This window comes from Saimiri boliviensis, chromosome 10 (genome assembly GCF_048565385.1).
Source record: "Saimiri boliviensis isolate mSaiBol1 chromosome 10, mSaiBol1.pri, whole genome shotgun sequence".
Classification (NCBI taxonomy): domain Eukaryota; kingdom Metazoa; phylum Chordata; class Mammalia; order Primates; family Cebidae; genus Saimiri; species Saimiri boliviensis.
In genome coordinates, this window is record NC_133458.1 from 57,242,308 (window position 1) to 57,264,074 (window position 21,767).

The 21,767-nt window shown below is 34.1% G+C and overlaps 1 protein-coding gene across 2 annotated transcripts in view; it reads left to right on the top strand.

The window, feature by feature from the left end:
* CD36 (CD36 molecule (CD36 blood group)) overlaps positions 1-21,767 on the top strand; it is a 51,205-nt gene that overhangs the window by 11,501 nt on the left and 17,937 nt on the right. The window contains exons 2-4 of one of the 2 annotated variants that reach the window (XM_010344788.2): positions 10,368-10,461; positions 10,922-11,134; positions 20,229-20,389. In XM_010344788.2, coding sequence (XP_010343090.1) covers positions 11,015-11,134; positions 20,229-20,389 — 281 coding nt within the window. In that variant the 5' untranslated portion in view covers positions 10,368-10,461; positions 10,922-11,014. The remainder of the gene's footprint in view (positions 1-10,367; positions 10,462-10,921; positions 11,135-20,228; positions 20,390-21,767) is intronic. The other variant, XM_074379322.1, reaches the window with a different exon arrangement.

Here is a 21,767-nt window from a genome sequence, read left to right on the forward strand (position 1 = left end):
CACAAACCAATTTATGGGGAAAAAAAGGTGACAAATGATATTGTTACAAATGTTTTGAAATAAAAATGACTAATATACTTTAGGAAATTATGAAATTACTGGGGGAAGGTTAACACACACATTTGTTACTTCTGAGGAATAGAATTGGGGATTGAGGCTTCTCATTTTATACTTTTCTATAATTTTCAGTATTTCTTTCTCTCCATACTTAATACATTTTCGAAAATAAAATTTTGTAAAATAGCCAATGATAACTATAGCAATTATTTGTTGTATTTTGTTTTTGTTTTTTTGAGACAGAGTCACACTCTATTGCCCAGGCTAGAGTGTAGTGGCTCTGTCTCAGCTCACTGCAACCTTGGCCTCCCAGGTTCAAGCGATTTTCCTGTCTCAGCCTCCTGAGTAGCTGGGATTATAGGCAAGTGTCATCACACCTGGCTAACTTTTGTTTTTTTGGTAGAGATGAAGATTCATCATGTTGGCCAAGCTGGTCTCAAACTCCTGACCTCAAATGATCCACCCACCTCAGCCTCCCAAAGTGCTAGTGTAAGCCATCAAGCCCAGCAATAATTATTTGTTAAACAAAAACTATGTCGGGCTCTGTGCTACATTTTTCACATGATCATTTTTAATCTTCACAGCAATTCTGTAAGGGAGACATTTCTACTATGATTAAGCGAGGTAAAGTAGTTAGCAACAAGTTATACAGTTAGGAAGTGATGAATACCAAATTCACACTCAGATTCCATTCATTTTTTTAGCAGATGTTCTTAATCTGAATCAAACCATTACACATCCATGGTATGAACAAGCAGCACAATAGCCTCTCATTTCCACTCATTCTCATGATTTTTAAAGCATTATAGTTATTATATTCATTGTGTGTGTCCATTTGTTCAACTTATTACCAACTATGAGCTTGTTCTATGCTACGGGAGTTCAGCAGTGAAAACAGACAAGCATCCCCCTCTTCAAAAAAACAACAGTCTAGCAGATGCAAAGACAGGACAAAAACAAAAGTCAATTGGCAGAACTTCTTTGACGGTGATAAGTGACCTGTGGAAAATAAAGCAGAGAAGGGAGAGGGGAGAAGGCTCATAGAAAGTGGGGGTGATGAACAGGGGAGTGTTGTTTGAGTGCCTACTAATTGTCAGGCTCCTGTCAGGTATTGTATACTACTCATCTCTTAGCTCTTATTATTATTCTTTTATTTAGTTTTCTCTGTCCTTTGATTATAAAAATAAGATCAATTAATGTTAATTAACTTGATTATGGCAATCATTTTACAGTGTATACACATAACAAAATGATTCATACCTTGATAAATCTGGAAAAAGAAGAGCAAGCAGTTAACTTCCAATTGCAAATCAATATAACTAGGTACCCTGAGGATTTAAATTACATCCTTCTGATTTCTAACCCTATGTGTTCTCTTGCAAAAATAAAAAGCCTCCAAAGAATTGTGCCTAAACTGACTTAAGTAGTTTGGAAATTATATCCTGTCATTCCAATAAATTAATCTAGTGTTGTAGTGGATTCACATAAAGCCAGGTATATCCTCATATAAAACACATCCCTTTAGAATACAGTGGGTGCATAGTCTTTTAAAAAATGAAAACCCCAACACTCTTTACTCTAAAATGGGTATAGCATTTTGCTGCATTATTGTTTAAGGTATGCATTTTCCTCAAAATTCATGGTTGCAGATTTGACTCAGTTGTGTGCTTTCGGGTCTTACGTGCTAAGCTACTCAGGAACTGTTGTCTATGGGATTGAATGCTTAACAGCTGTCTCTGGGAATATAAATTTGATTCTTTGGACTGCTCATGGGACTGTGTGACACTTTCCTCTCCAGTGACAGAAGATTTGGAACGCATTAGGCTACTGATTAAATAATACCCATGTAAGTTCCGTGTCAACTTAGGCATCTATTTTGCATGTATTTTTTCTAAAATATCCTTCTCTGTGATCATATTTTCATTATAATTTAACTATTCCTTTAATATGTTTAACATATGCTCTTTTAAATTGGTCTTATCTGAACCCTTGTGTTGGTAAGCTGTTTCTGAATTGTCCTATTGGAGTGCGAATGTGTGAGAATTAAGGTTGAGAAATATATCAAAGTAGCTTAAATACAAAATAGTTATTGACAAAGTAGATATTCTTAACCAAAATAATATTAGTCTTTATACTACCATTTTATAACGTGCAACCAAGATAAAAGGTCACAGTTATTTCAGGGAATTGCCTTCTTAAGTTTTATGAAATCTCTGTAAGTTACTCTTTTCTAATGGAAAGCATTAATTATAAAGAAGTTGCACACAGTCATTTCTACTTTATCCTAATTAAGTGGTCTGAGATTCGGGGGAAAATAAGAGACTTACAGTATTTTTATGACTTATTAATTTTTAAATAAATATGTCAGTAAAAAATACCCTGGGGCGGGGGTAAAGCAATGCTTGAGGAAAAAACAGTGTCTGGGGTTCTTTTTCAGTTGTATGGCACTGCTTACAAATGAAAGGATTCATTGTGTGCCTCACATGCTCAGAAAAGACAGCACAAGCATTCTAACTATAAGGACTAGTTTAAATATGATCTAATGAACTAAATATATTTCTGGCTGTTATTCTTAGGTTGCTTTATTTCTAAGGTTGTTTGATTGCATTTATCCAGCTGTTCTATCGAATATATGCTAGGTTAACCCTATGAAGGTTTTCCTATATGATTCTGAGAATTTCTTTGTAAGAACAGGGTCTTATAATGAAGGTCCTTTCCCCAAAATGTAAGGCCTTCTATTTTGATTCAATAGCAACATAATCTTTTAAGTGATTTAAGTACTTTTTTATTTTAAAAGATTATCCTCAATAGTAAGTCTACTTAAATAGACATATTTCAGTTGAAGAAATTTAAGGAATTTATTTTTTGTAGAAGTACTGTGCTGTCCTCATGAAATTTTTGCAAAACTAACAGAAAATGAACATCTAGCTAGATACAATAGGCCATTTCCTTTTTTTAAGTCAGTTTATCATCTTTGCTGATTGACAGTCTCCAGCTGTTGTCCCAATTATTAGGCTCAAAGTATTTCAGAATTACGCCGTATAAAAAGTACATTTAATTTAACCTTAATGAAATAAGTTTTGCAAGCTCAGTCAAGACAGGGAAGTGAGAATATGATTATTCTTCCCAGTTTACTCTTTCCACCCCCTGTCTCAGTTCAGCATCTGGGGATATGTTAGGGGAAGCTCAGCAAGTCAGTCTCTTTTGTTTCCCTGGCCTCTGACTTATTTGGATGGGAAAATGGCCAAAAAAAAAAAAAAAGTACTGTCGAATATCTCAGATATAGGTAATGGGTCTTCATCAGAACATAAAAATAGACCTTTAGCCATATCAGTAATGTGCTGTGTGAGAGACTTTTTTTTTTCTTTTAATTCTTCTGGCAACAAACCACACACTGGGATCTGACATTGTAGAGTGGATTTTTTTTTTTTTTTCTTTTTGGGAGGGCGGTGTGGTTACATATTTAAACTCTCACACATTTATGTAATGAGGACTGCAGTGTAGAACTTTTATGCAGAATACTATTTGATTCTATTAAGAATTGTCTGTTCAAATGTTGGAGCATTTTATTGAAAACTCCTTCTTAGCCATTTTAAAGGTAAGTCTTATGATTCTTGTTTAAAAAAGATCAAGGAATTTTCCTATCACCCAGATGATGGGAGATGACACTACTGTGTAAATACTCCTATGAAGTTATATAACAAAGACAGGATAAAAGGTAGTAACTGTTTTCTTAGTCACTAGGCTTGATCTAAAAATCAGGTTTGTATTATTTTCAAGTTATCAATCTTTATTTTATGCTTAAAAAGTATTAAAACCATGTCCAATGGCATTTCACACTGTATCTATCAGTTAATATTTAAAGTGACTTGCAATTCCATTTGGATTATTATAAAACTCTCATTTTATACTTAAGCAATTTATACATGATGTTTAATTTAAATGATGAAGATCATTATAATGCCAACCAATATAAGGAGATTAGATGTTATAAATGACTTACAGCTCTTATGTCAACATATTCTCTAATATGCAATTGTTAACTACGTATTGGTTTACAGAGTCATTAGCTTATTTAATTTTCAATCTGAATTGCACAGCTTTTGGTGTACCTGACGTGCTCTAGATAATCAAATGCAATGTGTATTTTGGATATGTGATTTTTAAGTGCTTTTCTGTAATGAACAAAGATATTGTTACTGGAAATAGCAAAGTATATTACTTTGAAATAATCTGAAATTTAATTAATGTAAATTAGTAGAATAAAAATAAATCAAAATTAATGATTTTTTCCAATTCAGAAAGCTTATTACAAATATTACTGAATTATTTTCTTAGATGATGATACCAACTTGAAGTAAAGGATAAACCAATTTGGAAGAATTAACTAAAAGCCTCAATTATATTAACTAAAATTATGAATAACTGTAAATGGCATAAATTCCCTAGAGTACATCTCAGTTTCTGAAATCATCAAGTAGCATATTGAAATCTGTTTTGTAAAGATTTGCATGTACTTTTCAGTCTCTTTCTGTGAGGTTTGAAGTCAATAATGTGTTTTGAAGCTAAGAAAATATTGCTGTAAATATTGGTTCACAAGGAAACCAAAATGAAATATTTAAAAATGTTTGTTATATAGAAAGTCCAGTGGTCCTTTGGAATTTATGAGAGACATAAGAAATAAAGCAGAAATCTTTTAATTTATCAGACTCATTATTGAATCAGAACAATACCAAATAGAGAACCATCAGATAATGGTTAGCCTGAGAGGAATGTTAATTACAATTGGGGTACTTGCACAGAGTGTACTGAATTTGGAATTTACCTCGGAAGTTATAGTTGCCGCCCTATTTTTTTTAGGAATTTTTTTTTTACCTTGTTTACTTCAACACATTTGAAATCTGTGTGTGTGTATTTCCTGTGTGTTTCCTGAAATGGAAAGTTTAAGATAATTCTGTAACTATCTTCAAATCTAATCACAAGATGTTTTTGTTCAGTGGTCCAAGATGTGTCTAAAATTTCAAGTAGCATTGTTCTAAAGTAGTAGCTGTCTTTCCATTTGCACATTTTATTTTCATACAGTTATGATCACGTTTTACTATAATTTAACTGTTTTGCAAATAATCACTTCTATTTTTGTAAACTATAGACATTTATTAGATTTTAAAAATTCTTGGCTAATATGAAATCACATTTTACTGTTATGGTTTGAAATTACACTTTATAATAATATTTCAAAATAACATCTATCTACAATAGAAGTATTTATATATTATTTTACTTCATTTGATATTTGTAACCTTATTTGATGTAAATAGACTCATTTTAGAGAAAACTGTATTACAGACAAACTTCAGTACACCCAGAACTGAATCTACATTTCTTAGCTTCAAGGCCCAGACTTTTAGTCATTACAAATCTTATAGTATCTTTCTGTTTATAGTAGAATTTGGGGTATGGAAAAAAGACATTAGCATTCTTGTATGAGGTTCAAAAATTAAGAATGGTTCTAGATAATACTCAAGTCAGTATGAACTTAAGAGAATAATTTCAAATCTGTAGTAATCCCTCGCTCATCAGTATTTAAAAGATGGGACTTGGGTCTAGAAGGATCCCAAGTATATGTAAAGTCCAATGTATCTATTGCATTAATTTTTTAAGTCTACCATCAAAACAAGTTTCAAAATGCAGTATTTGAGAAGTATATAATTATTTTACACTACACATGTCTACAAAGTTTTTTTCCATTGTACTTTTTTGCCTTCATATATTCTGATAGGATGGATATAGACATGAGATAACTTCAGTAAAACAAGATGTTGGAGATCTCCTACTCCAGTTATTTAAAAATTATTTGTGCAGCCCTTGAGTTCTTTGGAGATGACTCAAAATCCAAGTGAAGCGTGACTGGAAAAGGGAAGAGGCAGAGTTTCTGCTCCTTCCTTTTACCAAATAGCTCTTCTCTGAACTGTCTTTGTGTATTGATATTGTCCATAAAATTTAACCTTGAAAGGAGAATTCTATCTTTAAATACAATTTTATAAAGACTGACCTAATGGCCTTATGTTGATGAAACATTATTATAGTTAAATGATTGATTTGCACCCATTTATACTACCATGAATTTGAATCTACATTTTTACTCATGTCTAGGGAAACATGTCTTTATAAACATACCTAGTTATGATAAGAATGTGAAAAAAGACTTTAATTTTAAAAACTAACTTCTATACTCACGTAAACAGTTGAATTAATTCCCTCAACTTCTCTAAAAACTAGATTTTATGGACAGATTCTGTATTTTTTAGGTAAGGAAAACTCTCTATCAAAAGAATGCAAAACAGAAGAGTGTGGTCTGGTTTTCTATCCTAAGAAAAAGGGGGAGGAAGGCTTATACATAGAAAAAAGGAAATTTTAGCTATGTACTGATCAGTTAAACAAAATGTCATTTAGGTCTGATGGTTATTTATGGTACAAATACCCTAGAAATCTAAAACATTTTTCAAATTTCATAGTTTACATCCCAGCAGATGTTACTTCTGGACCATGCCTTTTCTGGGTGGAATTTCCCAGGGAACGCAACTTGCAAACACAAGGGATTAATTATAGATTCTCTGGGGACTTGCTCTAATATTCTGAACTCTTTACTGAAGAGGCTTCTTACATCTCAGTCTACTGTGGGTTTTGCAAAAAGCTTAGTCTCTGTTTCTACTGAGTTCCCAATATAGTGGAAGGATATTTTGCTTAAAAGTTCATTATAGAAACATTGTTCACCTGACAACCAAAAAAAAAAAAATTTTTTTTTTAGAGTTATATTTTTCCTCTCTTTCAAAGACGACCCAATGGAATAGAGTCCACTCATGAAATCTACAAAAGAAATAGGATTCATAATCTATAAACTAGACAGAGGGCAACTGAGCTACCTATAGAATCAAGAAAGGCATGTAGTTAGTTACCTATAAAAACATGTCTTCTTATCTTCCCTTCTTTACACAAGTCTCAGTTAGTTTTCTGTATCTTGGCTTTCTAAATTCAAGTTCTTTAAGCAGGAAGTGAATTATTACAGATACAGTATCAATATCTTGTCTGTTTCTTATAAAGGACAAATAACAGTAAAAAATGAAATTTAATCTACAATTAGCAAATAAAATTAATTACCTACTGTAATATATAAGGAGTTGTGTTATTTTAAAAATGAAGTAAGCATGACCCAAATTTTACGTGCTCTAGACAGTTAAATTTGGTGGAATGGTGGAGAAAAACTACATTCTTTCTTTGAAGATAAATATGGGTGGAAAAGCTGTTGACTACAGTGTGGTATTTAACCTGAACTTTTCTCTTTTGTATTTGGTGCGTGTCTTATGTAATACGTTTGGTCCTCCTTTGCCTCAGGTGAATAAAACTAATTAGAATTTTGTCATACGCAGCTTAAGGATAGAGTATGATTATAATAACAACACTTCATTATTCGTGGTGTCAGGGCACTGAGTGATAATAAATGAACCCAACTAGTGTCACCTATTTTGCCTATTCTCAGGGAAAAGGTATAAACTTAATAAGAGGGAATCAATCAGTTGAGAATTTGAACAAGTGGACAATTTCAGTTTCTGTCTCTGTCTAGCTCTTTATTCAAAATATTAGCACATGGACGAAGTTCTGTTGGATTAATACTTGTAATTTTGCTTATATGCCATCCAAACTGAGGTTAGATTCAGAACTGTCTAAACATAGAATTCAACAGAATAAATGACTTGATACTTCTGTTTTCTTGTGTATGTGACTTTACAGCAGTGGGGATGTGTACACTATCTCACTTCTGTCTCAAGTTCACAGCAGAGCTAGGTAGTACCCAGGCCTGCCCATTGCTCAGCATATCTGGGCTCAGAGTCCATAGAAGTCATCATAATTAGTTTCAGGTCTAGAGAGGGAGGCATTGGAGAGCATGCACTACTCCCTGGGTTCTCCGGTGATTACTGTCAGAACTCTTTACCCCTTGCAGAAGCTTTTCTCTGTAGTGCATGGAGCTACTTGAATAGAGAAGAATGATTTTGGAAAAAGCCAGATAGATTCACAACTAGGTTGCGGCATAGAATCTGAAGAAGGGCAAATATATGCATATATAGCTATTCTAACAGCCATAGATTTATACTTTTCAATCATGTTGTATCACATTTGTCAGAGTTGCAAATGACATTAATATTGAATGAGTCATTTTGAGTGAAGTTTATGTGGAACATAAAATAACTTTCCTAGAGAGATAACTTAATCTTTGAGTTACATATGTTTTAAATAGATTCATACTATATTCACAAATCTGGAGTATGACACTGGGGGTTTCCTGCTGCATTTTTTTTTTTTATGTGCTCATAAGGCTGTGGGTTTCTACAGAGGTTCTCCTAGAGCTTCCTAACAGTGAGAATAGAGAGTGTCAGGTAGGAATAGGAAGACCAAGTTAGGAAACAGAGTCTCTGGGTTCCAACCACTGTTGTGTAATCAGTCATTTTTACATAATGGACTTCATGTAAGAATTGAAAAACTGGTTCAGCTGTGTAAATTAAAAGCTGCTCATCTCATTTTAGCATCTCATTTTACACATGAGGAAATTGAGGTGTAGAGAGATTAAGTGGCTTGCCTATTTTCATTTAGCAAGACAGTGATGAATCAGTCTTTAGTTTAATCTTGTTCCCTAATCTCAGTTGAACCAGTGTGGATTCCTGTATTTTAATTGCTTCAAGTATAACTTGCAGAAAATAGCTGGAGATGGTCTATGACATGGGAATTCAGTAAAGTATTATGTACTTCATAAGCTACCTTAAATCTGATGACCAGTTCACAGCATACAAGCAATTACTATGTTTGCTTAAAAAAATGGTTTTGAGAAAAGTTTCAAGTGCTTTGCATTTATGCATTGCAAAGGAAATTCTATTTGACAATATTCAGTCCTGATTACCAGTATTAAATTACTCGTTCCACTGCATTATGACAGCCATGGACAAAGCCATATGAGGTAGCATGGTACATGATTTCCAAGGACAGAGAAAGCTATTGTTACCACTCCACCCCTGAACAATTAATAAAAATCCAGCCCTACTTGCTCACTAAGACACAAAATTCCACAGGAAAAACAAATCATTTGTTTAGACTCACATGCCTTCCCTTCACATTGGAGAAAAAAACAACTTGAAACCAGTGAACTATTCAATCTTCTTAATCACCAAGACCTTGATGTAGATAAAGTTTATTGCATCCTATGGTTGATACTGGAAAGTATATTATGTATAAGGGAGTCGGCAAGAAAAATCTCAAATGGTAAGGGAACATATATAAATAATAAAACTGCCAAGAAAAAATATTGCAAAATTTCTTTCTACATTTTTGGGGAAAATGTAATTTTTAATTTTCTTAGATCTACAAGTAATATTTTTGAAAAGGTATATGATTATTAAAGTGGAAGTAAATACTAATAAAATCATAAGAGTGGTACATCTGTTGCAATAGAGCTGTGGAGGGAAATCATAACAAACCACAATTATTAATAAACTTACAATGTTGACAACAGTATCCTGACAACTATGTGCCTTTTTTGGCTGTAGCCTTCATTCTGCTGGCATGTATGTTTGTTTTTTCACCATGAGCATTTCAAAGTAGAGAATGATTTTTTTCTAAGCCATAAAGCACATTCTGATTATGTATAAATGACACAACAACCCCATTAATATGTGTTTCCAAATACTGATCAAAATTAATTCTTATTATTACAATAGAATCCACTCAGTGCTCGCTTCGGCAGCATATATACAATAGAATCCACTCATTTCACACATTGTATTCTCCCAGTCTTTATATAATGACCACATACTATATGAAGTTACTAAAAATAAAACTGACAAATATATACTAACACAAACTACTTGATTTTAACAGACTTAGCATGAATCAACTGCAAATGACAAAATAAACTATATTGTAGTTGAATAGGTAGGGAAAAAGTTATTTGAGATTAGTAAGAAAACAATGCCTTTGTTGAAACAAAACATCTTCTACATTTTATATTTTCATCAAATTCTTTACACCTGTAGTCTATCCAAAAGTCATTAATAATAAAATAAATAAGACACACTTATTTAAAATAATTCCATGTTTTAAACAGTTTTTAGGAAAAGCAATTCAGGCCTGAACTCAGTATTCATGAAAATTAGACTTTCTTTTAACAGTTGTTATAATTACAATCATATTAGAGTGTCCCAGTATCAATTTTCTGAAAATGTATTATTTTCTATTTACCCATGCTTTTTTTTTTATTTTAACAGATAGCTTTCAAATGATTAGAAGAATTGATTCTTTCTGAGACTCATCAGTTCATTTCCTGTAAAATTCATGTCTTGCTGTTGATTTGTGAATAAGGTATAGTAAATAAAACATCTGTTCCCATACTTGCTTAGCATTTAAATGGAGAACATATCAGTCAACCCACATTGAGTTTGCAGGAGAACTCCAGAGGGTGTGGAAGGTTGGTGGAGAACCCAGATAAAGAGTGAGGATGCAACTAAGTTGCTGAAACTGAGGGAAGAGAGATGAGAGTGAGAGTTCTCCTTAGGTAAAATTTCAATATGTTAATCATGGGTAGAAAGAAAAAAGGAGGATTTTGAAGAAATTCAAATATGACATTCTTAGTTCTGCCACTGGTAGGCAAATAGGAGCAAGAAAAGGGAGGTGGACCAAGGAAGTCACTTTGGTGAAACAAAAAGAAAAGCATTTGTTTATTTGTAACTGGCAAAATGATCTGTTTCAGTGGGTGTTTTCTTTGTACTTTGATCTTTTTGTACTGATATTTAAGCTTCTGTTTTATGATCTCTTTCTAAAGATAGAACCAGACGTTGTAGAAAACACCTTAATCATATCCAGGAGTTTGCAAGAAACAGGTGCTTAACACGAATTCATCTCCTGAACAAGAAAAATGGGCTGTGATCGGAACTGTGGGCTCATCACTGGGGCTGTCGTTGGTGCCGTCCTGGCTGTGTTAGGAGGTATTCTAATGCCAGTTGGAGACTTGCTCATTGAGAAGACAATTAAAAAGGTACAAGTACTCTAAGGAATACATCTTGTCATTTTGATGCATTCTATCTTCTCTTTTTTGCTTTCTATTTACCTGCTTTATATTTCATGGTAATTGCTAATTTTGTATCTTTGACGTGAAGGTCGTTATGAACCACTGGAATGCTATGATGAGACTATATGTGAAATGTTATAAGCATAATGTATATTAAACATGACTCCATTGTTAAATACAAATATCCAAATTCTGTTAAAAGCTGTCTACAGCTTTTAACAGAATTTGGATGCATGTTAGGTATGCATGTTAATAGAAATAATTGTTTTAAATTATGCCCAAAGAGCATGTTGGCATGCTTTTGAATAGGAAGTAAGTGAGTATATGTTGTAAAAGCACACTTATAAAAGAAGTTGCACTTTAGTTAATACTGAGAAAAGTAAAACTCGGTGTGTGTGTGTGTGTGTGTGTGTGTGTGTGTGTAATGTATTTCATATTGAAACAGAAATCCTTATTAAACTGTTAGGCAAACTTATTTGATAATATACTGTTTAATAATCCACTATTCTTTATAGTATGTGTAATAATCTCATTAGCTCATAAATATTTCCAATCTATGAAGCTTCACATTTGGACCTTGGAAAATACTTTCAGAAATATGTAGAACATATCTCAGTACATAACAAATTGATTGTAGTGTGAAAACACAGAATGACTGAATAGATGGGCTTTGCACAACAATCTAGAATTCATTTCCCACCCTAGTTTGCTTGAATTAGCTACATACTCACTCATCAGAAACTTTGATTGATAGAGGGAAGAAGAGAATAAGGGTCAGCAGATCCACTGAAGTTCTAAATCAAGGATACCCAATTCAAATGGCTTCAAGAGTTTGGATATAGGGGTTAAACAAAATTTAAGGTGCCGAGAACAACATAAATGGAAGAACAGGGACTACTATGAACTAGAGTGTGTGTTTCCTGCCTGAAGGCATAAATGTTCATTTTATTAAACATAATAGTGGCCAAATAAAACATGAATGCTGCCGTCAACTCTTTACCTGGTTAGGATGGCAGCGACCTATACAAAGGGTCAGTAGCATAGTACACAATGGAAAACATCAGGAATTTAATTTTTATTAAATTTGTATTGCTATATTATTACTACTTTTAATATTTTTTATCCACGGTTGGTTGACTCTGCAGATGTGAAATCCATGAATACAGAGGGCTGACTGTATTGTGTTTATTGCTAACATGTTGCAGTACTTCAGTCACATGCATTTAACTGAAAATATATATATATAAATTAACTAGTATCCCCTGTCTTGGAATTCTTAGTTTTCTTTATAGTATTTTTGATATAGGCCAGTGGAAGCAGACAGGTAACAGTGAGGTGTGGGGCTTAACTAATAGTGACATGGAGTGGCCATTGATCAGACCTCCTTCCTACTCTATAAACTGTGTTCTCACCCAGATCTTATGCAGAGAAAGGACAAGATCAGTGTCTGTGTTAACATACAGACTCTAACATCATTTGGAAAAGTTTTCCAGATTAAAAAAAAATCACAATAATGTTCTAATGCACAGCAATTTAGACATTTTTTTTTTTGCTGATACATAATTAATGGTCAATAGCTTAGTACTGATCATTTAATTCTTTGTCATGCAACAAAACTAGTATATGTAGATTCTTTTGGATAGCATGTGAGGTGCTAGCGTTTATTTTAAGTTCATTCTTTAATATTTATGCTCATAATCATGAACCATGAGAAAGTAAGTTTTCTGACATCAAAATGTGCTTTTGTATAAGGACTAAGAGAATAACATAAATATTCTCAACTACTTTAAGCTATAACCAGGGGAAGGTATATTATAATAAAAAACAGACCTATGGGACTCTAGAATTGAATTGGAAAAGTAAATGCTATAATACTTTGAAAGAGAAATCTCTGAGTATTCAAGAAACTTCAGGAAAAAGGTAGGACTTGATTCAGATTTTAAAGAAGTGTAGAATTTTAAAAGTCCCAAACAACTGCAGTAACCATATCAAAGGACTGATTTTATGAAACATCCTGTGAAAATGCAACCAAATGCAGTAATGATGGAAGGAGAAGGCAGAGAATATGCCCAGAGTACTGGATTAACAGAAGATTAGAAGGTAATGTGGGGTTGGAGTTAGGAAGCAAGCTTAGAACATCAGGCAGAAAAATAAATTAACTGATAATGTGATACACAATAATAGTCAGTATATGTTTTTCAGTAAGTGTAGGATGTAATAAAACCTGCATGTAGAGATTAAATGGCTAACATTTAGTTGTTACTAAGAGTTTCCTATATAGTAGTTCACTTAATCTTCAAAAACATCTGCGACAGGGTTGCTCTTACCGTACCCATTTTACAGGTGCAAGTCCTTAAATCAACTTGCCAACTCACCCAGCCAATAGGAAAAGAAATCATTCTCCAAACAAGCAATCTGTAGGAAGAGGCTGGATGAAAAACCTAGGCTTGTACAACATTCTACAGCAGAAACGTTGCAAAGTGAAGATACCAGACACAGAAAACCGAACAAAATACTGTGTAGGATATGACCACTTTCAAGGAGAATATAAGATTTCCTTTTAGAAAGATCTTTGCCTAATCTGCACATTATATAACAAAAGGCACATTGGTCTGATGCGGTTGAGTATATAGAAAGAAACCTGATTGATAATAGGATGCAATGGAAGCTTGGAGAGACAGATTAGAGAGAGGAGTAAAAGCATCAAACTCAATATGTCCAGTGAGTTATTGATAGAAGTTATGTATATACCTTAGGAAATGATAGGTGATTTGTTATGAACATCAATCTGTGTTTCACAGGTCAGAGTGCAAATAGATTTGATCATTGCTATAGAGATTGCAAATAAAACTAAACAATAGATTTACTTTTAGAGTATGAATGGAGAGAGGAAAAGCAGAAGAATTACTAGAGAATTTTTATATAATTCAGAGACAAGAAGACAAAAATAGAAAATAATGATTTTTTTTTTTTTTTTTTTTTTTTGAGACAGAGTTTCGCTCTTGTTACCCAGGCTGGAGTGCAATGGCACGATCTCGGCTCACCGCAACCTCCGCCTCCTGGGTTCAAGCAATTCTCCTGCCTCAGCCTCCTGAGTAGCTGGGATTACAGGCACGTGCCACCATGCCCAGCTAATTTTTTTGTATTTTTAGTAGAGACGGGGTTTCACTATGTTGACCGGGATGGTCTCGATCTCTTGACCTTGTGATTCACCCGCCTCGGCCTCCCAAAGTGCTGGGATTACAGGCTTGAGCCACCGCGCCCGGCCTTAGAAAATAATGATCTTATATGAAGAAATAGAAACAAAAGAATACAATGCTAGGAGTTAATAAGAGGCCAGAACTCACGGGAAGAACAGCACCATCACCACAGCACGTCTTTTCTCAAAGTCAATAGCAAGAGCTGCCATGAGTGCAGAAACTACTAAAACACTTTGGAAAAGGGTCGAAATTCTGCCACCATTTACAAAAGATGATTTATCATGTGACAATCATGTCCCATGTTAAAATGTTTAGTGAACGTTGTATAACATTACGCAGGTAGTTGTATGCTAAGCAAGTTAATGCAGGAACAGAAAACCAAATACTGCAGGTTCTCATAAGTAGGAGGTAAATATTGAACACGCGTGGCCATAAAGAAGGGAAGGATAGACACCTGGGGCTAATTGATGCCGGGCCGGGGAGAAGGGAGAGGATTAAAAAACTACCTATCGCGTACTGTGCTTATTACCGCATGATGAAATAATCCATACACCAAACCTCCTTGACACACAATTTACCTGTGTAACAGGTACTATGCTTATTACCTGCATGATGAAATAATCCGTACACCAAACCTTCACGACACACAATTTACCTGTATAACAGACTTGCACAGGTACCTCTGAACCTAAAATAAAAGTTGGAAGAAAAAAATTAAAATTTAAATAAATTTTAATTTAATTTCCCCATGAAACTATAGAACACCAAAAAGGAATTACAGGATTCTTTGTTTCTATTAAAGAACTAATATTAAATATCATCATTCAATTATACCATTATTTCCTTCTCCCATTCTTGAAAACAATGATCTTTCCATAGCTTGTAAGAAATGACTTCAGACAAAATAAATTGAAATAGTGATTCATTAAAATGGCTATACTTAGCTGTGCAAGGTGGCACAGGCCTGTAATCCTACTAGTTTGCGAGGCTGAGACGGGTGGATCACTTGAGCTCCGGAGTTTGAGACCAGCCTGGGCAATATGGCAAACCCCATCTCTATAAAAAATACAAAAAAATTACTTGGGCATGGCGGCACATGCCTGTAGTCCTAGCTTTTGTAGGGCTGAGGCGGAAAGATCACTTAAACCCAGAAGGTTGAGGCTGCAGTGAGCTAAGATCACACCTCTGCACTCTAGCCTGGGTGACAAAGTGAGACCCTGTCTCACACACACACACACACAGACACACACTCACACAAAAATATTTTTAAATTAATAGTCCATATTTTAATTATATAATTTGTTTATATTAACTTCATAATGTATACTTCCAGTATTACCAGATATAATAAAATAATTTGAACTTTTTCATAGTATTTAAAAGCTCAAAAAGAAATGACTGAAATATTAGTTTTTAAAGATGGTAAAGTTTGTTTTATATTTAATAACATGAAAACAAGAAACAACCCAAAATATTTAAATTAAAATAGCAATATAAAAAATGAATTAAACACTATGTATATAGCTGTAATAACAAATGTTACTTAAAGACAATGTTTCAAGAGATAGCAGATAAGCATATATACATTTCTTTCTCTAGTCTAATTTAATATCAACATAGTTTACTTTTCATGCCAAACACAAAATCTTCCATTTTAGATACTTACATAAATTCTTGGAGGCTAATTTCTGGGTTTCAGAAACATATTAAAGCTTACTACTCCAATATATTTCACCAGATGTTATTTTGGGGTTTAGGTGACGATGATGGTCTGAAAGTAAAGCCTTTTTCAGATTCTCAGCACAATTGTCGCTAAAATTCTGATTCATTCTCTTCTCAACTTACACATACTTACACAATGCAGAAACATGAGAATTTATTTAAACATGGGGAAATGATTCTCTTTAGGCCCAGTTACAAGCAAATGGTAGACAGTGAGTGGGTATGATAGAAGCTATTTTTAGTATGCTTCTGGTTTTTAAGGAAGTTTTTACTTGTAAGAGAAATATTAAAATGATTAAATAGCAGAAAAATAATTGTCACAGGATATTACATAAGTTATTGGCACATGACTGGCTTAGTAAATGCTGTGAACCAAGCAATTAAAGCAAAATGGGAAGTAAATGGAATGAGAATTCTTCCTTGAAAGGATGGATAGAATTTGTGAAATACTATTAGCTGATGTTTATTGAATGTCTAGTTTGTGCTAACACAGTTCTAAGTGCTCACATTTATTAATCCCCATAACAACCTATGAGGATAAATATTTAAGCCATATGAAAATGTCAAAATTCAACTTTTTTTTACTTTAAAAAATACAAAGTTTATATGATTCAATCAATATTACTGTTAAAATTTCACAGATAAGGAAACTGAGGTCCAAATAAATTAAATAACCTGCTCAAACTTAAATGATGATGATGATAATTATTAAGTGATCAAACTCATAGTATCTAACTTCACTGTTGGCCGCTACAGTCTGTGCTTTAGGGAAGAAGCCACTATACTTTGTTATGGTGGGGATAAAGTAAGAAAATAACTCATAGATTAAAATCTTCTAAACATACTTCTGTCTCTTGGTAGTACCTTGTAAAGTCCTTGAAAAGTGAAACATGATGTTTTTTACATTGGTACTCTACTCCATGCATAGTAAGATATCAAGGGCATTTTAATAATTAAAGTTGTCAGTCATGTAGATGATTATTGCCGTTGCATGAAACAGTATTCAAGTGAGTATGTGACCACATATAGGATATTACGGTCCCAACAAACATCTGTTTTCAACTTAATGTAGCAGAACAGAAGTTTCAAGGTTAGTGCTTTCAACCCAGCTGTAGACCATGCTACGTGAGAGTTACCAGGCTGAAATCCTCTTGTTATTGGTGCTGGATAGTCAGGGACAAATACTTAGGTACATATTAGCCAAGTGAGAAAACCTTAAATTATATTACTTTTTCTGTGTGTATACTTTTCAGCTTTGTACTTCAAATTTAGTAAAATATTTGCAAAATAGGCTAGACAGTCCAAATCAAATTTAAAATCAAGTTCTTTTAAGTTTACAAAGGACATAACATCTTTTGTGTCTTGTGACATAGTCTTGGTACTCAAGGAGTGGCTACACTCCATATAGTAGTGGCAGCATCAGAAGCATTGTATTTCTACCTTGACTTCCACTTCAATAGAGAAATGAGGTCCTTCCACTTCAATATCTTTCTCTATGTCTCTAAACAAATCCTGGTGTTATGTAAACTATACAAAACTGAAGTGGAAGGACCTGATTTCTCTATCATCTGCTGGTAATTTTGTCACATAACATTGAATCAGATATCTCTTTTCTCTAGGATCCAATTTTCACCTCTAAAGAAAAAAAAACGGTTGGGGTTAGATGGTCCTGATTCTAACAGTTGATAATCCAATGCACTCATTTGAACCCTTTGTGTTTCTCCTTTGCCTTATATGTTGCTGGAGATATCTTTCAATGAAAAAGTGATTTATGGCCTTTAGAAAAAAGGTCTCATACATGTACAATGTCTTTTGTTTAGATGCACACTCATTGTAGAGTTAGGAAGGCATTCAGTTCTGTCAGGCACATTCTGTCGCAGACTCTTCAATTCTATAATACTTTATTGAGTTTCTTAAGAGATATTAGGTTGGTGCAAAAGTCATTTCGAGTTTTGTCATCAAAATTGCAAAGACCGTAATTACTTATACAAATCTAATATGTACCTTAAGAGGCACTCGATAAATAACAGGTTAAGATTTTTGAGCACTAAGGTTCTCATAGTGGAAGGAAATAATTTGTGCGTTTCTGTGTTCTCCTTTCTTTAATCTCTTGAAATGGAGAAATTAACCATTTTCAGCTTCTATTTAGCTTTGAGCTTCAACATCCTTATCAAACATATTTACATTTAGAAGAATATCCATAATACTTTAAGCAATTTTGTCTTACTATTAGGCTTAGTGTGGAAATAAGCCTTTTTGGGAGCAAGTAAGTTTTTCAAGGACAATTTGTTGTAAAAAAAAGTAATAAAGATTCGATCACTCTAGCAGGTCTGATGTACCCATTTATAAGTGGATCACAGCAGCATAGGATTTTGTAATTCCATTTCAACGTGGTGCCCAGTTCTTCTCTAAGGAATTCTGTTTTTCTCTGCATTGAGCAATACAGAAAATATCTTGACGACATAAAACTTAATTTGACTTCTACCAACTAAGCGCAGAGGGTGATAAGAAAAAAAAAAAAAGTAATAGCATGAGGTAAAGGAGGACTCGTCTAAGGGTCAGGTACTGTTTGCCTAGGCTGTCCTTCGGCCAGCCACCTAGCTCTCAGAGCCTCAGTGTGCTCTACTGGAAAATGTGATAATGTTCATTGTCCTTTGCTAATCTGTCATTCTGTGAAGTGATGTTTCCAGGTGAAGGAAACAAATAGGTCAGAATGTTCCTGTGGTCATGGTTCTCTTTAGGTTCATTTTCCATGAAATAGTTGTATTCCTCTTCCTCTAGCACACTCAGGTTAAGTTGGAGCTCTTTAACCTGGGCATTCTTCCCAAAACTTCATTGGAAATACTGTCGGCTTCAAAATCACCTTTGTTTGCACTATGTCCTAGAGCATAATAGACTTCTGGCTCAGAGACTGAAAGCTGGAAGGCAACTGGAAGAATATTTATATTAACTCCCTGATTTTACTAATAGTGAAATTGACCCTGGGGAGGCTTGGTGACTCTCTACCCAGTCTCAAAGCTCCTAAAGCAAGAAGTCAAGTTCCTAATACAGTATTTTAAATTCGCTTACTGGTATATTTTCCACTTGTCTATTTTTAGCAAAAAGGCATCAGTGATTTTTAGTGGATTTCACAAAGGAGTAATAGGATAGCTTCCTTGGCCTTTTTTTTTTTTTCTTTAAAAACTGCAACCTGATAATGATGAGTTAGGCTGTTGTAATTTTTGAAAACGTGTGCTAATGGGTTGTTGCAAATATATAGAAAGTTAGGGGCTGGGTGCAGTGGCTCACACCTGTAATTCCATCCTTTTGGGAGGCCAGGTCAGGTGGATTGCTTCAGCTCAGGAGTTCAAGATCAGCCAATATGGTAAAACCATGTTTCTACTAAAACTACAAAAACTGCTGGGCATGGTGGCACACACCTGTAGTCCCAGCTACTCTGGAGGCTGAGGTGGGAGGGTCACCTGAGTCTGAGAGGTTGAGGCTGCAATGAGCCTAGATTGTACCACTGTACTCCAGTCTGGGTGACAGAGCAAGACTCTGTCTCAAAAAAAAAAAAAAAAAATTAGGGAAGCCAGATTGAGCAGGATATTTAAGATGAGATGTCAAGTTTGTGTTTTTCATATAGATCTTTTTATTTTCTTAACAGTGTTAAGTATCATCTCCTGAAGGGTCCAACTCTTAAAGGAAAAGCTTCCAATACCACTAGCTTTTTCACTCAGTTTTGTGTTTTGTTTCATCGATCTAACTTAGGGGCAGAGAAGTTAATGTTTAACTCAGTAAGAACTTTTTTGAACTTCGGAAAAATTGCTTAATAAATTGTGTTACTGACTGTTGCAATATTTTCAAAGGGTCACTCTAAAGCTTGCCAAAGGGTCGCTCTTAAGTTTGCCTTAAAATCAATAGTCATGTCTTCAGTATTACACCCTGATTCTCTTGGTAAAAGGCTAAAAAGGCTGCTGTAATAACAATTTGCTGAAAACGTTTCTGCTGCAAGTGTATGGCAAGGTTGTAAAGGTTCTCATGAACGAGGTACTCGTGCTTTATCCTTTTATTCTGGCTGACTCAAGGCTATAAACAGTCTCCCAGAGTGCCTGTACGTACTACAAAGACATAACCAAAACTTATTTTCTTTTTCGTAGGAAGTTGTCCTTGAAGAAGGTACAATTGCTTTTAAAAATTGGGTTAAAACAGGCACAGAAGTTTACAGACAGTTTTGGGTCTTTGATGTGCAAAATCCACAGGAAGTGATGATGAACAGCAGCAACATTAAAGTTGAGCAAAAAGGTCCTTATACATACAGGTGAGTGAATCCCCACAAATACGAGGCACTCTTATCTTGAACATGTATTGCTGAGAAGTCTTCTGCTTGACAAATGCCATTGTATTGAAATGTACTTACTATTTTCTTATCAATAATACACCTTAAAATATTTTTCCTATTTGTATAGAATCCTAATCTAAGAATTTAATAAGACATTTTGAATAAATGGGATATTTACATTATCCAAATATTTATTAGCCAGGATATAGGAAAGACATACAGATTTTTATTATAAACTTACCAGTATCAAATAAATTTCCTATGTTTATGAAGTTAGCGTTTTATTATTGTGGCGTGTATTCTCAACAACTTGGAAATATTCCTGCTGAGCAAAAAAATGTTTTCACATCTTAAAAGTTAAAGCATATTTTAACAGCAGTTCTCAGAGTATAGCTGGGCCACAGCAAAGTGCTGGGACAGCTGCATCAGCATAAACAGGGAATTGGGAACATGCAAATTCCCACACCCCACCCCAGACCAAACGAATGAAAGATTCTTGAGTTCAGGCCCACTTCAGAGTTTCACAAACCCTGGGTGATTCAGATACACAATTCCAAGAACCACAGTGCTAAATTCATTTTATCTAACTGCGGTACCTACTGAAGACTTATATTCAAATTAACTTCTAGGTCATAGGGATGTTTACATTGATCTAGTAGTTTCTTATATTTTCTCTAGTGTGGAGACTGAATATTTTATATCTTTCATCTGTCTTCCCTAATTGTTTAACACTTTTGAACAGAATCTTAGAATATTAGAACTAGAGGAAATGATCAGCCAGAATCTGTCATTTTGTGAATGAAACATGCCTGACCCAATGGATGTGAGGTCACTTGTCCCTGTTCACACAGATGTAGGTACTGGTAACTCTTGAATTTTTATATACATTTTCTCCTGTTTTGATTATAGACTCTATGTCTTTTTCACTAAAAAGGGGAACAAAGGGGGTGATTGAGGTGCTAAAAACACCACCTTAACCAAGGATTAGGGATATATTTATGGTATCCTTATGGAAACATAGTTATGTTCTGCTATAGAATTTGTTACCTAAGTGTGTATTTTTCTTTAGGAAGAATCACAACTAGTTGTGCATCATGATTAGTTCTTATCACAAAATTTTATATTTCTAATGATTTCTTTTAATTTGTGGTTTTAGTATCTTACCTGTTTTGGTTATTCAATGATTGTATAATTTTCCTTCCTCTCCAAAGCATTACTATGCTTCCAGATTGAAAACTGACACCCAAAATAAAATGAAATAACAGGCATGGTGAGGGTGGTGCCTACTACCATAGCACGTGACATATAAGTCACAGAGGGCCTTGGTACGTGTCCTGTCTTAGCAGTTTTACCTGAA